The sequence below is a fragment of the Salvia splendens genome, chromosome 14 (genome assembly GCF_004379255.2).
Source record: "Salvia splendens isolate huo1 chromosome 14, SspV2, whole genome shotgun sequence".
In the NCBI taxonomy this organism is placed as follows: domain Eukaryota; kingdom Viridiplantae; phylum Streptophyta; class Magnoliopsida; order Lamiales; family Lamiaceae; genus Salvia; species Salvia splendens.
In genome coordinates, this window is record NC_056045.1 from 6,025,054 (window position 1) to 6,038,775 (window position 13,722).

General features: G+C 35.4%; 2 protein-coding genes across 3 annotated transcripts; one reads left to right on the plus strand and one right to left on the minus strand.

Moving 5' to 3' along the window:
- Positions 1 to 612: 612 nt before the first annotated feature.
- LOC121764743 lies at positions 613 to 2,908 on the minus strand. Of its 2 annotated transcripts, none has more exons than XM_042160763.1 (6): positions 2,760 to 2,908; positions 1,814 to 2,378; positions 1,608 to 1,724; positions 1,399 to 1,491; positions 929 to 1,284; positions 613 to 832 (listed from the first exon to the last, which is right to left on the minus strand). In XM_042160763.1, the coding sequence occupies exons 1-6, from the start codon at positions 2,871 to 2,873 to the stop codon at positions 779 to 781; spliced, it is 1,299 nt and encodes a 432-aa protein (XP_042016697.1). In that variant the 5' UTR covers positions 2,874 to 2,908; the 3' UTR covers positions 613 to 778. The 2 variants fall into 2 exon arrangements, with proteins under 2 accessions (XP_042016697.1, XP_042016696.1); XM_042160762.1 differs by having other exon boundaries at positions 1,399 to 1,494.
- Positions 2,909 to 7,120: 4,212 nt separating this feature from the next.
- Positions 7,121 to 11,728, plus strand: LOC121765447 (uncharacterized protein At1g51745-like). Its single transcript, XM_042161614.1, has 4 exons — positions 7,121 to 7,887; positions 9,221 to 9,684; positions 9,899 to 10,159; positions 10,534 to 11,728. Exons 1-4 carry the CDS (start codon positions 7,703 to 7,705, stop codon positions 11,604 to 11,606), a joined length of 1,983 nt encoding a protein of 660 aa, XP_042017548.1. The 5' UTR covers positions 7,121 to 7,702; the 3' UTR covers positions 11,607 to 11,728.
- Positions 11,729 to 13,722: the final 1,994 nt, after the last annotated feature.

Sequence of the window (13,722 nt, forward strand, 5' to 3'; positions counted from 1 at the left end):
AATTATAATGTACAATATGTTTTATATTTAATAATAATAATAATAATAATAATAATAACGATGATGATAATAATAATAATAATAATAATAATAATAATAATAATAATAATAATAATAATAATAATAATAATAATAATAATAATAATCTTCATCGAAAGAAAACGTTTTACGATTAAAATGGGGGGAAATGGTTTTCTAAATTTTTTAATTTGTTTCTTTCACATACGATGACAATTATTAATCGAATTTTTTAAACAATTTAAAAATATGTTAAAAAGTTTCATACTCTAAAGTTAGGCTCTTTGTCTTCTTTTAATTCTTTTAAAAATTCCTACACGGTTTTGTAGTCTTTTTTGTTTGGAGCGGAAAATGATTCATTAAAGCAAAATCAGCGATCCAATACGCAAGCAAGTGAAGCTGCTATACTTGTAGTAGGAATGGAAAAACTCTTGATATTATATTGTTTTGATCAAGCCGAGTCAAGCTTAACTAGCTAATTAATGTAAAAAGTATGATTATCATTGCCTATATAGTTATATTTAAGCATCTATTAAGACATTTCGTGTTAGAGGTGCAACATCGTACCATTGTCCAAACAATAGAAATCAGAGACATCACAGGGTATTTATTAAGCAGTTTGAGATAAACTTTTGATATTACCAAAGCGGTAATGACAAAGCCAGTACTAAAAACATTATTAGCTTTCTCAAACCATATACCAATCTCAGAATCCAAAAAAGTGGAAATGTGGAATAGAAAAACGCCAATAATAAGAGGTTTACTTCGCCTTCTGATTATCCGACAGTGGTTGGAGAGCAGTCCTTGCAGATGCCTATGTTAACAAATGAAAAGTAAACATGGCTTAGATCATAATGTGGTTAGAAACAATAAAAACACATTCATATCATCAAGAAAGATAATAACTTACCCCATATTCACCCTCATTCTTGTCTGATTTCTGTGTGAGTGCTAGCTCCTTCATTTTCTTTGACAGCTTCATCAGACTCGCGTTATCCAGCTTGGGGACAGTCTCAGCAATTTCCTGGAAAATCTTTGATCTCTCTTTTGCAGGTGCAGTTTTACTTCCACTGCCTATGTTCTCTTTATTGTCTGAATCTGAACTCACTCTGATCCTTCTTGTGGACGCCCTTTTTGGTGTAGAAAGGATTGGTTGTTTGATGAATGATGGAACTGCTGCATTTTTCACCAAACTAATTTCAGAGGGCATGGAATCATTGACTGAATCTGATTCATCAGGATTGGATTTGGTTTCACTTGAATCAGCTGCAGTTTTTTATCAAACTTCTGTCAACCGATATAATCCAAATAACTAACTAACTAACTACATGGGAAATGTAGGACAAGAAAGAAGAATGAGCAAGAAAGTAGATATCATACTATTTAGATCAACATCTTCATCAATCTCATCAAAAGCTATTTGTCCATCACTTTGGATAACAGTGTCAGAAGACACTACAGCAAATGCAAGATCTTCTGAGCGTAAACACAACAAGGATAACAAAGGTGTTAAAACCAGGAATGCCAAGAAAGGGTAGTGCAAATTATGAACGCTCAAAGTAAAACAGTTGATCTTCAAAATAACATACCTTCATTTTCAACAACTGGTTCATCCACCAGTTCAACATCCTCAGCAATCTTCTCTTCTGTAATCTCAGCTTTGACACTCGTAATTTTGGTCTCAGAAGTTTGAACAGCATCCAATCCTGTGTAAGATTCACAATTCTAAGTACAAAGCTGAACAAATATATGTTTATATCTCATTATGATTGACTAGGTAGTCTGACGAACACACCATCATTATCAAGAGTAGAGTGACGTTCCTCCTCAATTGTGGGCACCTCTATTTCCTCCACGGAGGTCAAGGTATTTGAATCTACACCTTCCTTCAGCTTTGATTGAAGTGCATTGTCAGAGTGATTGCCCACCTCGTCTTCAGTTGCAGCGGATGACAGTTCATCTGTTCTCTCAGACTCTTCTGCCTCAGTAAGTCCTGACACTTGAACCGAACCATCAAGGCTCTTTTCCAAGTTCATTTTGAACTCTTGACCCTCACCAGTAAACAAATCCTTCTTTGAAAACGGCGTAACACCCTGTAATAACTTGGCACTCTTCTCTGCCAACCTTGCAGACCGCCTTGTTCCACAAATTTGCATAAGTGCACTGTCTTCCTTCTCAGCTATTCTCCTTCGGCTAGCAACTGAGTGAGCAGGGGTCAACAATACATCCTTCGCCCTCGTACTCCTGCCACCAACAGGAGGCAAATAGGGGGAAGTTATCTCCAACCTACAACGTGGCTCAATTGTCGACTCAGAAATTTCAAACTTACATGCCTGGAACACCTCATCAACCCCTTCAACCTGCCATTCACAGGGGAAATCAAAATTCTGATAATGAAAATTATGTAGAAAACCAATATAATCCATGGATAGACTAGGTTGAAAACAACAAAGGAAATGTTTGAACAAAATCAAAGCATCATTTCATCACATTACACTCTCCATTGACTGTATTGATGCAAACAAGTAACGCAGTGATCAAACAGAAGACTGAAAAAGTGATCAACGAAATGTTCGATCAAAACCTCAATATAGCTAAAACCTGATAGCACTGTAGTGTCTATTTCACTAACTCTACTTCCAGAAACAAACCGATCGGTCAATCAGGTTAAAGCTCCAAAATTACAACTGAATCATAATTGAAAAGCGATCAAAACAGTAGAAAATGATCGATCTACTCACAATGTCAAGAGCTTGGAGAGAATCAGCCATATCAACATTGGTGACGTTGGCGGGGAGGTTGTTTCTCTTGCACAATGCCTGCAATTCTCTCCTTGAAAGGCTGTGGAAATCCATTTGAACCCTAATCTGTTGATACGTATGAAGTTGAAGGTTTTGTTCTGCTTTGATGAGTGTATTAGTTAGCGAAGGGGTATTTATAGTGTGCGGTGAGATGGAAAAACGTATAGCGGCAAATTGGATTTAGAAAATCCATTTCGAATTGAAGGATTCAAAATTCAAATTATTGTTTTTGGAAAGGTAATTATTAATTGACAAAAATATGTAATTTATTAATTCGTGGTTAATTTATTTGTAGAAATAATTAATGGGGCATATTTGGTGGTAAAATCATTAAATTATATTAATCACGTACGTTATGTGTGATATTGTGTTGTTGAAAATCGGACTACTTCCATGCATCCGTTTAGATAAATGGATGCTTAACTTCATTATTACTTTATTGTACACGCTATGATTATTTGTCATTCTATTAAGAATTTAATCTCTTGAAAAAACAAGTTTAGTAAGGGGAATATAAAAGTTCTATTTGATGGGATTTACAATTTCTCATAGATCAAATCATCAAATAATTCATTGAGAGTATTTTAACTTTGAAGGCCAAAAATGTCGTATAAAGTTTCATTAAATACACTATAACAATTGAAAATAAAATTCATTGAGAGTATTTTAACTTTGAAGGCCAAAAAAGTCGTATAAAGTTTCATTAAATACACTATGACAATTGAAAATAAAATTTGAAGTTATCATTAATGCTTACGCAGATTATGCATTATCATTTTCAAATTCAAATGGTAGTTTGGTCCTTAACGAATCCGATTAGTGTTGCAAGTCCATAATCAATTAATCATTGCAAACTAAATAATTCTTTTATTTAAAAAATGGTTAATTGTATGCAAATTCATAAAATATGGTCCATTTTAGATTTCTAATCAAATACAAAAAAATACTGTAGTTCAAAAAAATGTATGACCTTGGCGAGTTTTTGGAATTTGGCAGTTCGCTCAAAGAGCCATGTTACGTGGCATCGAAAATTATCCACATGTATTATATATGTTGGAAATTTAGAACATCCAACAATGGTTTTGAACAAGCAATAGCCCAGCTATAGCCTAGCCACAAACTCCTCCTGCCACATCATAAGCACTAAAAACTCCTCTTGCCACATCATTAGGACAAGCAACTGGACAAACAATAGTCTAGCCATAGCCTAGCCACAATAAACAAAATAATAAACAATCACACAAAATACGGACTTCAACTTACGACACAGATACGGGAAAATGCAATAATTTTATTTAAATAAAAAAAATGTACATTAAAAAATATTACATAATTTAAAAAAAAACCTAACTCCGTGCAGTCCTCCGCGCCCACAACTCTTCAATTAAATCCTTTTGGAGTCGAATATGAGCTTCTACTTGGCGCATGTCGGCATGTGCTTGGAGGCGGCCGGCTTCATCGTGAGGTACCCCACTTCGTACGTTCGGGGCGGCCACGCCGTGGCTTGGACCGACTTCATTATCGTCGTTGGCCCAACTAGTCAGTTGTACACCTTTATCTTCGACAATCATGTTGTGCATGATAATACAGGCGTACATTATATCAGCAATGCAGTCGACATGCCACAACCGCGTTGGACCCCTAATTGCTGCCCATCGAGACTGGAGCACACCAAATGCACGCTCCACGTCCTTGCCCGCCGACTCTTGTCGTTCCGCAAAGTAGGTCTTCCTCTCATCTGATGCGCACCTGATCGTCTTCACAAAGACGGGCGACTCGGCTACCCCAAAATATGCATGCCAAATCCACAGCCGGTAATCAGCTACGGCCTCGAGGATCATCGTGAGAATTTTTCCCTTCTAGCCGGTTGTGTAGAACCCCTTCCAGGCAGCGGGACAGTTCTTCCACTCCCAATGCATACAATCTGTGCTGCCTAACATACCCGGGAACCCATGCTTCTCCCCGTGCATCTGCATCAGCTCCTGGCAGTCTTCGGGGGTAGGGCTTCGAAGGTACTGATCACGGAATATTTCAACCACGCCATGACAGAAATACTTCATACATTCAAGGGCAGTCGTCTCACCGATGTGGTGGTACTCGTCCCACATGTTTGGGATGACTGTATAAGCCACTAGACAAAATGTTTTGAGATTTTGTTCTTCCAAGCTGTGCAGGATGACTGGGATGACTGTATAAGCCACTAGACAAAATGTTGAGCCATTACCAGAAGTTCAAATTTAGAAGACAATATATCATTTGAAGTGTCCAGGTTAAGAAGACAATATATGATTTTAAGTGTCCAGGTTCAGGTTGTGCACCAAGTTTAAGACAAAAATTAAAATGTTATCAGTATATTTCTCATAATCTTCTTTGACAGAACCACCAAAAATGTAGAGCAATTTATTTGCCATACCACCAAAAATTTAGAGCAATCTATTGACATTCTTTGACGGACCCACCAAAAATGTAGAGCAATTTATTTGCCACACCACCAAAAATTTAGAGCAATCTATTGACAAATGCGTGGTCTGAAAAGATCTCCTGCATAATAATTATGAGTGTCCGTGAGCGACTAATAATTGCTAATTTCCTTAATTTTAGATTTTTGTTAGCAGAAAGCCAATCATCGTGCATTATTTTCCAATATAATCAATATCATTAAATTTCTTTTCTATCTTTTCTTTTCGTATTTTCTGCCTCTCGATTTTATCTTTTTTCTTGTAAATAAGCTTTTCTACCAAAACATCAATACTTATTATCTCTCTCTCTCTTCGTCTAAATTAGTTAGTTTCTGATAAAGTAAAACATCATCCTTTTTATTACTCTCTATTTTTGATAGTTAAATAGTGTAAAAGAATAAAAAATGTGAAATTTATGATAAAGAAAAGGTTTTTAATTGGTAAAATTAAAAGCATAGATTTAATCAAGAGACAATTAAAATGCGGAGAAGCAAATTATTACGTACTACTACTATTTTAAAAAAGGGAATCAAGCATAATAGTATAAACAAAGTAGAACAAAAAATATGTAAATTATATAAACATTTCCAAGCATATATGAACAAAGGCTAAAAAAACTAACCTCAAACAAGCATATATGAAAATTATAATAAAAACATAGGGAAACACATATATTATGACTTACTACAAGAAGAAAGGATACGAAAAGTAAATATAGGAAAAAGGAAAGATGAAAAAGAAAATAAATAATACTGATGAAATTGAAATAGATGAAAGATAATTTTCGGTTTGTTAACAAACATCTAAAATAATGAAAATTAGCCTACGTGGGACAAGTCGCTCACATTTGTTATGCAGCACATCTTTTCTTATAGTTACTACTCCTATTTCTTTTTTCAAAGAGCATCAATAATTTTGTAAGTTAGTTATATTCAATTATTAAAATTAGGTATAGATATTTTTTCTCAATGAAGATCAATAATAATTTTCTATTATCTTAGACTATCTCCAATCATACATCAAAACTTATTTTTGGTATAGATAATTTCTTCAACCATACACCAAACTAACACCCATTTTTGGGTTTTTTTCAATGGAATAACACCAAATATGGTGTTTACTGCAAAATTTTGTTAAATAAATACTCAACAATGGTGTAAACTTAAATATGGTGTAAATGGTTGAAGTAAAACTATTTTTTAGTGTGATATATATACTAAAAAATGAGTTTGAGTTTGACGTAAATGGTTATACTCTTATAGATGGCCTTACGATGACTAGAATTCCTGTATTGTATAAAGGATAAACTTATATCAATTGAATAGTTATATAAAAAAAATTGAATTTTAAATTGGATTCTAATTCAATTCCAAATCCTTTGTTTTGAGTTACCAAAACTCAAAACAAAGGATTTGGAATTATAATACAATTCCATACCAATTCTTTGATTATACCAAACATAGGATTTAGATTCTTTAAATTCAATTCTATAGAATTTCAATTTCAATTCAATTCCAATTCCAATTCCAATTCCGTGTACCGAACGAACCCTAGTGATTGCTTCATTGTCATCATATTTTACGTATGGTATTTTCACTTAATTATTGTGAGAACCAATAAACATTTTTAGTTATTCGATATCAATAGTGCATGCGTTTTTTATTTGTGCATTTTTTCAAATTAAAGGTACCCAGGTATAGAAAAAGCTAAACCTTTGAAGCCCAAATTCGTAAAAACTTCTATTAATGGGCCGTCACCTTTTACAGTTAAGGCCCAAAAAACCGACCTATTCCGTGCGCGGATAACGCTAAAATGAACCGGGTGGTGAAAGAGCCTTAACGATCACGCACGCTAAGCGTCTGAGACAACTCGTGCAGCTGAAGCGCAGAGTCAACACTCAACCCAGCACAAAATCGACTCACCTATACATACGCCTATACATACACTTCCTCTCTGTAATTCAAATCCCTCTCTTTCCTCGATTCCAACTGCCAATTAAACTCTTCAATTTGACCAGTATTTCCCCCAACTATGAAACCCCCCTAATTTTTTTGAATGGAAACCCTAACCCTAACCCTAACCCTAGCCACACACCCAATTTCTCTGCTTAGATCGTCGCGGTTTTCCCTCTTGTTTTCCGGAGGGTGATCAATTGGTGTTCGAATTCGCTTCTCCATCGTTGAATCAAACATATATTGGATTTTTGTGCACGTTCTCTGTTTTCTTAATTCATTTGTTTTGTTGGATTGCTGCATTTTTTATTATAGTTGTTTGATGGAGTGTTCTGCTGCCCTGGGTCATAGCTTTTGATGGATGGCAAAATAATGCTGTGAGCATAAAAATGGAGATCAATTAAGTTTTAGGTTGGAGAAATAGGATTTGTATTGTCCATAGAATCATACTTGCAAATATACATTTTGTCATATGGGTAGCTCAGAAACGGGAGGAGGGGTGGATTGTAGTGTGGGGAGTATAGTTTGGGTCCGACGAAGAAATGGGTCTTGGTGGCCTGGAAAAATACTTGGGCCTGAAGAGCTTTTATCGTCTCATATAACATCGCCACGATCAGGAACTCCGGTCAAGCTTCTAGGGAGGGAGGATGCTAGTGTGTAAGTGCGAAAGGCCTTTATTTCTAGTGAAACTTTTAACCGCAGTTGTCATTAGTATGTGTATATGGTAGTGTTGGATGCAGCTCCTGGTGGATTTTATTTTCTGGTGCAAGTATGGAGTTTTATGATCATTGCTGAATTTGTATTCATGCTAAATGTAACAGAAAATTACTTGAAGGTGTCAGTTTATTTCAAGCAAACAAAGACAGTGGTTTACTGCAATGAAATTGATATGGAAAGTTGCATGAATGAAGATATTATATTTGTCAAAGCTTCCATGAACGTAGAAGTCAATTTTTTTGTTTGCAAGTTCAGCAATATGCATGGCCTACTATTGAAGGATTTTCTTGAGATATGCTTAAAGTCTTCTCCAGTTTATTTTATTTATCATTTTGGAGTTACCCTGATGATCATGGAATGCTTTACGCAATGAAGGTTCTGTTATTGTTTTGAGGTCTCGTTGATCAGTTTGACGGGTCTGCATGACACGGATCTTTCTTAAGTTCTCATATTCTTTCACGATGGCTATTAGGTCCAACAATATCATTTCACATTCTTTTCTTAACTGAATTTTGTATGTAATATTCAAAAACATTCATAGTAATAGAGTGGTTTTTTAAGAGTCTCTATATCATATACTCTTTTTTTGACCAAATTTTGCAATCTATATTGTCACACTTTATTTTGTACTTGGGGAAAATCAACAAAGGAACTTATGTAAATTTCACATAGGTTTTCTTGGCGTGTTGGACCATTGTTCCTAAGCCTGTAGTTGATATATCATGCTTGACAAGCCTTGAAATTCTGCATTTGTGTGTGTGGCTTAGGTTGTAAATTGTATCTAGCAACTAGCAAGGGATGTCTGACTTAAGAGTGGAGACTTGTTATGGTATTCACTTTCTGTTGTATATAAAACACAAGCAAAGAACTCATTCCTTTTAGATTAGGGAAAGGAAAATGAAGATCATAAAAATGAAGCTATTTCCAATCCAACAGCTCAGGGTTCATAAGGCTTATGTAATTATGTTGCATCACTCAGTTTCTTGCAACTTACTACTCTGCAGCTAATATCAACTCATTTTTTGAGTCCCTCAGTGCACAAATGCTAGTTCATTTATGTGGTGCACTAATTGCCTAAATAAGAATTTGGATGGGTATGTACCATGAGCCGTTTTTCTCTGACCAACAAGCTTCTACATCCTCTCTTTTCTGCAGCCATAAAGAATTATTACATCAGATGATGATAATCTCATAAATGATGAATCTAAAATTTAAGATTCCTTGTCTAGTTTGAACTATAGTATATGAATTTTTTTTTTGTACGTTATACTAGGGACTGGTACAACTTGGAGAAATCAAAACGTGTAAAGGCTTTCCGATGTGGTGAGTTTGATGACTGCATAGAAAGGGCTGAAGCTGCTCATGGTATGCCTCCAAAGAAAAGAGAGAAATATGCACGGAGAGAAGATGCAATATTGCATGCTCTTGAATTGGAGATGCAACTGCTGGAAAAGAAATTTGGAAAATCAGGAAATTCGTCTAATGGCCAAAGAAAATCGCCTGACGCTGTTGTGTCTTCAGAATGCTTGGAAAATGGCACAGAAAATCAGTTAGGCCCCAGATCTGGCCAGCTACCAGCGATGCTTGCTCTATCTGTTGTAGAAAAGAATGGGTCAAACCAGCATCCATGCGATGAGACAGGTATTAATCAACCGAGTGGTGATGATGATAGTGCTGGTGCACTACCTCGAATGAGAGGGTTGCAGGACTTAGGTCTCCGGACTACTCCACCAACAAGTAAGTTTCTTCCCTCAGTATACTCAAATATTCTCAACCTCTCTTCTGTTTAAATTCACCCTTGTGCTGTTCCATAGTCATTTTTCTGTTCAACAAAAATTTTTTTAGGTGGCAGAACATCTCACCAGCGATCCATTTGTTTAAATACTGAAATAAATATCAGGTTTCCATTGTATCTAGTCAGGTTGGTAATTGTTCTGCTTTGGTTTATTAGGAGAGGAGCATTCTGGAATTGCAATATCTCGGGCGAAGAGGAGTAGAACTGCTTACTTGACATACGATTCAGGGGATTGTTCCAATGACAATCAAACTCTAACCACCCAGATGGAAATACCGGTTTCAAAGTTTGAAGAAAGCAGCTATCAAGCTGATGCTGGTGACCACATTTCTGGGTCTACAGAGGACACTGAAACAGATTGTTCAGAAACTGATTCTATGGAGTCGGATTCAGATGAAGAAATTACTGCTCTGTCTGGTAAGATATTTTGTATTGCTCTTGCAATCATTGCAAAGCTACAATATAACCTAGACTGGTTTGAGACTCTCATCGTCAATTTAACTCCGTATTATTACATCATTGCAATTTTGGTGTGGTCCAACATACTCTGCCACATTTCGGAACGGCCAATATTATTTTTTTTAAATTTGCTGTCTATATATGTGGTGTAACTGTAATTGTCACAAGAGGACTTTTCGGTGATACTTGTTGCTGGTAAATATTTCTGGCCATGGTTTTACTGTCATTTTCCTGATCTACGAATTAGTTCTTATCCCTTAATATTTTCTTACATGGTTGCTTGTACCACCCATTTTCATGCATTATAATTAGGTTATTTTATGGATTTACAGATGGCGCAGATTCTATAGAATTGCAACCTAAATATCCAAGGAGTATTGAAGCACACGAAGAGCATGGAAGCTTTAGCAGTAGTGACGACTTCGATGAAATGGCATATGCTGATGGCTTGCCTCATGGCTACATATCAAATTGTGGGGAGGTTTCCAAGTGGCAGCTAAAAGGGAAAAGAAATAACCGCAATGTTGGGAAAAAGTGTTCCGACAGAACTGATGCTGATCTTCCCAAAGGATACACAAACAGCAGAAACTCCAACTGGAGCAATGGTGGTTTCAAGACGGATCCTATTGATAAAAGTTTAAGGAACCATGCATCCAGGTATGGATCGACAGGGCTACACAATTCTAACGAGACTGCTGAATTGGACGACTTCACTTGGAATAATCAGTCAATCATGAGGGGATATTGGGAGGATTCACATGAATATGTAAATCCTTTCTCTGCCGATAGGCATCCTTTTGGTGGTCGGACCATGCTGATAGACGTGGATTTGAAAGTCCAGGCGAACAACTATCGAAGAGATGTCCCAATGATCTCGTTGATGAGCAAGCTAAACGGGCATGCTATAATAGGCCATCCCATCCAGATCGAAGCTCTTGAAAGTGGTTCATCCGAGAACTATGTCTCTACAGCCGATTATTTTCAACCCGAACCTCTGGAGACTCCTGCACTTCCTTCAGTGTGGAGGACTGGTCGCAGGACAGCAAATTCCCGTGTTCCCCGCCCGTTTCTGAACGGTGAGAGCAAGCAGCATAGTCTATTCATCGATCAAGATGCCCGTCTGAAAGGGAGCATGATGCAGAGGAGTTACTCCCAGTATCCAATGGACAGAAAAATCTCAAGAAACTCACCCAAGAAGAACAGCCTGTCATCCAACCTAAAGATACGAAGTCTTTCATCGATTGCATCAGGCGAGCAGCATCAGAGCGAGCCTAGAAACGACGCCAACAACTTTCAAGTGGGCGGGATGATCAAAACGGGGAATCTGCCCACAACAGTTGCTTGCATACCAGTCAGCTTGGTATTTAGTAGGTTACATGAGGAGTTGGTTGGTCGCCACCAGTAATAATCTGTATGAATTATTGTAGATATTGATTGTTTACTAGTTGCTTGTAAATTTTAGGAAATAATTTTATATAATTACACCATGTTATCACATTTTCTTGTGAAAACACCCATTTTGAGTCTTGACTCTGTGACAGTGAGATTAGCTTTGCTACGTGGTCGGAGATGACTGGTTTTGGTTGCTGCAGATTGGCTACAAATGCTGCAGCAGCACAGATTTAATTTTACTTTTAGGAAGAATGTGAGCTTTGTATACCTAAGGGCTAAGGAACGAGGTCGTTTCATCTGCAAAAGATAAGAATGCATACCTAGATTTATACTCATAATGAAAAACAACTTTATTTGAATTCATTTTTATCCATTATTGAATGTAAGGTTAGAATAAGTTTGAGCCTTTGAGGAGATGTAATTGAATGATACTAGGTATTACAAATTTGTTACTGACATCATTGATAATTCATATTCATGTCTTTCTATCAGAGTCAATTCATATTTATTCTTCACATACCACGTCATTGATAATTTGTTACTGACATCATTAATAATTCATATATTAGCATGGAGATTAAAAAAGAAAATTTATTGTGGTATGTGAAGAATTAATACGGCATGGAAAGAATAAAGTAAGAAATAAAATAAGTATTATTTTTTTGTTAAAAATGAAAATGAATTAATTATTTCGGAACATTCCGAAATGAAAAAAACGATCAATTAGCAATGAACTTAGAGAGTATGACTACTATTTTCTCATTCTAAGAAAATGATAATGTTATCCATAGCTTTCATTTATTTATTTACTATAGCCTTCTATTTAAACTAACAATACAGTAATTCCAAATTTACTATTTTATCTTATTCTGTAGCCCTCAAATTAATTTCCAGAGGTAGAAAACGCTACGAAAATGACCTTTTATTTTTGTATTTATCTTAGTATTGTTTAGGAATAACATGGACTCAATTATTTATACTAAAAACGTCTTTTAATTGAATTATTCTTCTTTTAAAAGAAGGAAAACTGATTGAGATATTCATAACAAATTACATAAGTGACGATTTGCTCCCTAATCTTATACTACCACGTTTACAAGTTACATCGAAGGACTTGAGGAAACACTTGAATACATAATAAAATGCAAACTCCAAACTATAATCAGGACCGTTAAAAAATATCAATAGATGATAAAATAGTAGCAACAGAAAATGTCAACACAACATCAACCGTTGACATTGTGTTGACATTTTCTATTGCTACTCTTTTGTCATCTATTGATATTTTCTAATGGTCCAGATCATAGTTCGAAGTTTGTACAATATTTAGAGTTTGCATTTAATTATATTCCAATATATTCATGACCATTTTTCTTTCGCAAACAGTAGTAACATGCACCAGTCAGTATGATTAAGAAGCAGACCACAACAAGAGGAATAAATACGAATATTGTTTATGATGGTCATATTATATTGAAGTTTTTTTATTATTCTAAGTTTTTATGATGTCTTGTCTTGTGATGGGATGCAGTTTATATAGTGAACGATTTTTTTTAATTTTATCAATTAATGAGAATATTGGGTTGTGACACTTTTACCAATATCATGCTCATGATCTCCTCGTGCATCTCTTTATTTCATTACAAAAACATGCTAACATAGATTTAGAATTGGAGATACATATTATATTAGATTGAATAGACCAAAAAAAGTCACTCTTTCCATTCCTGATCAATTTTTTTTGAATCATACGAAATTTTTAGGTGGAATTATGGAGTAGTTAAAATTTTAATGAGAAGAAAAAGAAGAGAAAACTTATTTCAAGAATAGAAAATTATAGTCTTGGTGGTGACAAACTAAAAATGAATGGTAACCATCTGAAATGGACATGGAGTAACAAATGTTTTCTTGTGTGCATAATTAGTAGTCCTGTTTTTTCTATTTTTCTCCGCCTACCTATTTTGTTCTGTTTTCCTCCGTCCAATAAAATTAGCCGTTTTTCATTTGTGGTAACATGGTTCTCTCTCTCCGTCTCTCAAAATTAACATAACTCAAACAATTTTTTTCCTCTGTCATACGTATGAGTTTTATTTAAACATATAATCATCTAAGATTCAGTATTGAACAAA

What these genes read in the sequence shown, in the direction of transcription:
- LOC121764743 (XM_042160762.1), bottom strand. Translation starts at nt 2,873, where the DNA reads ATGGATTTCCACAGCCTTTCAAGGAGAGAATTGCAGGCATTGTGCAAG. An exon ending in ACCAGTTGTTGAAAATGAAG is followed by an intron (nt 1,495 to 1,607) that starts GTATGTTATTTT and finishes GTTTACGCTCAG; the next exon opens with AAGATCTTGCATTTGCTGTA. An exon ending in AGAATGAGGGTGAATATGGG is followed by an intron (nt 833 to 928) that starts GTAAGTTATTAT and finishes TTGTTAACATAG; the next exon opens with GCATCTGCAAGGACTGCTCT.
- LOC121765447 (XM_042161614.1), top strand. Translation starts at nt 7,703, where the DNA reads ATGGGTAGCTCAGAAACGGGAGGAGGGGTGGATTGTAGTGTGGGGAGT. An exon ending in GGGAGGGAGGATGCTAGTGT is followed by an intron (nt 7,888 to 9,220) that starts GTAAGTGCGAAA and finishes ACGTTATACTAG; the next exon opens with GGACTGGTACAACTTGGAGA. An exon ending in AGAAATTACTGCTCTGTCTG is followed by an intron (nt 10,160 to 10,533) that starts GTAAGATATTTT and finishes ATGGATTTACAG; the next exon opens with ATGGCGCAGATTCTATAGAA.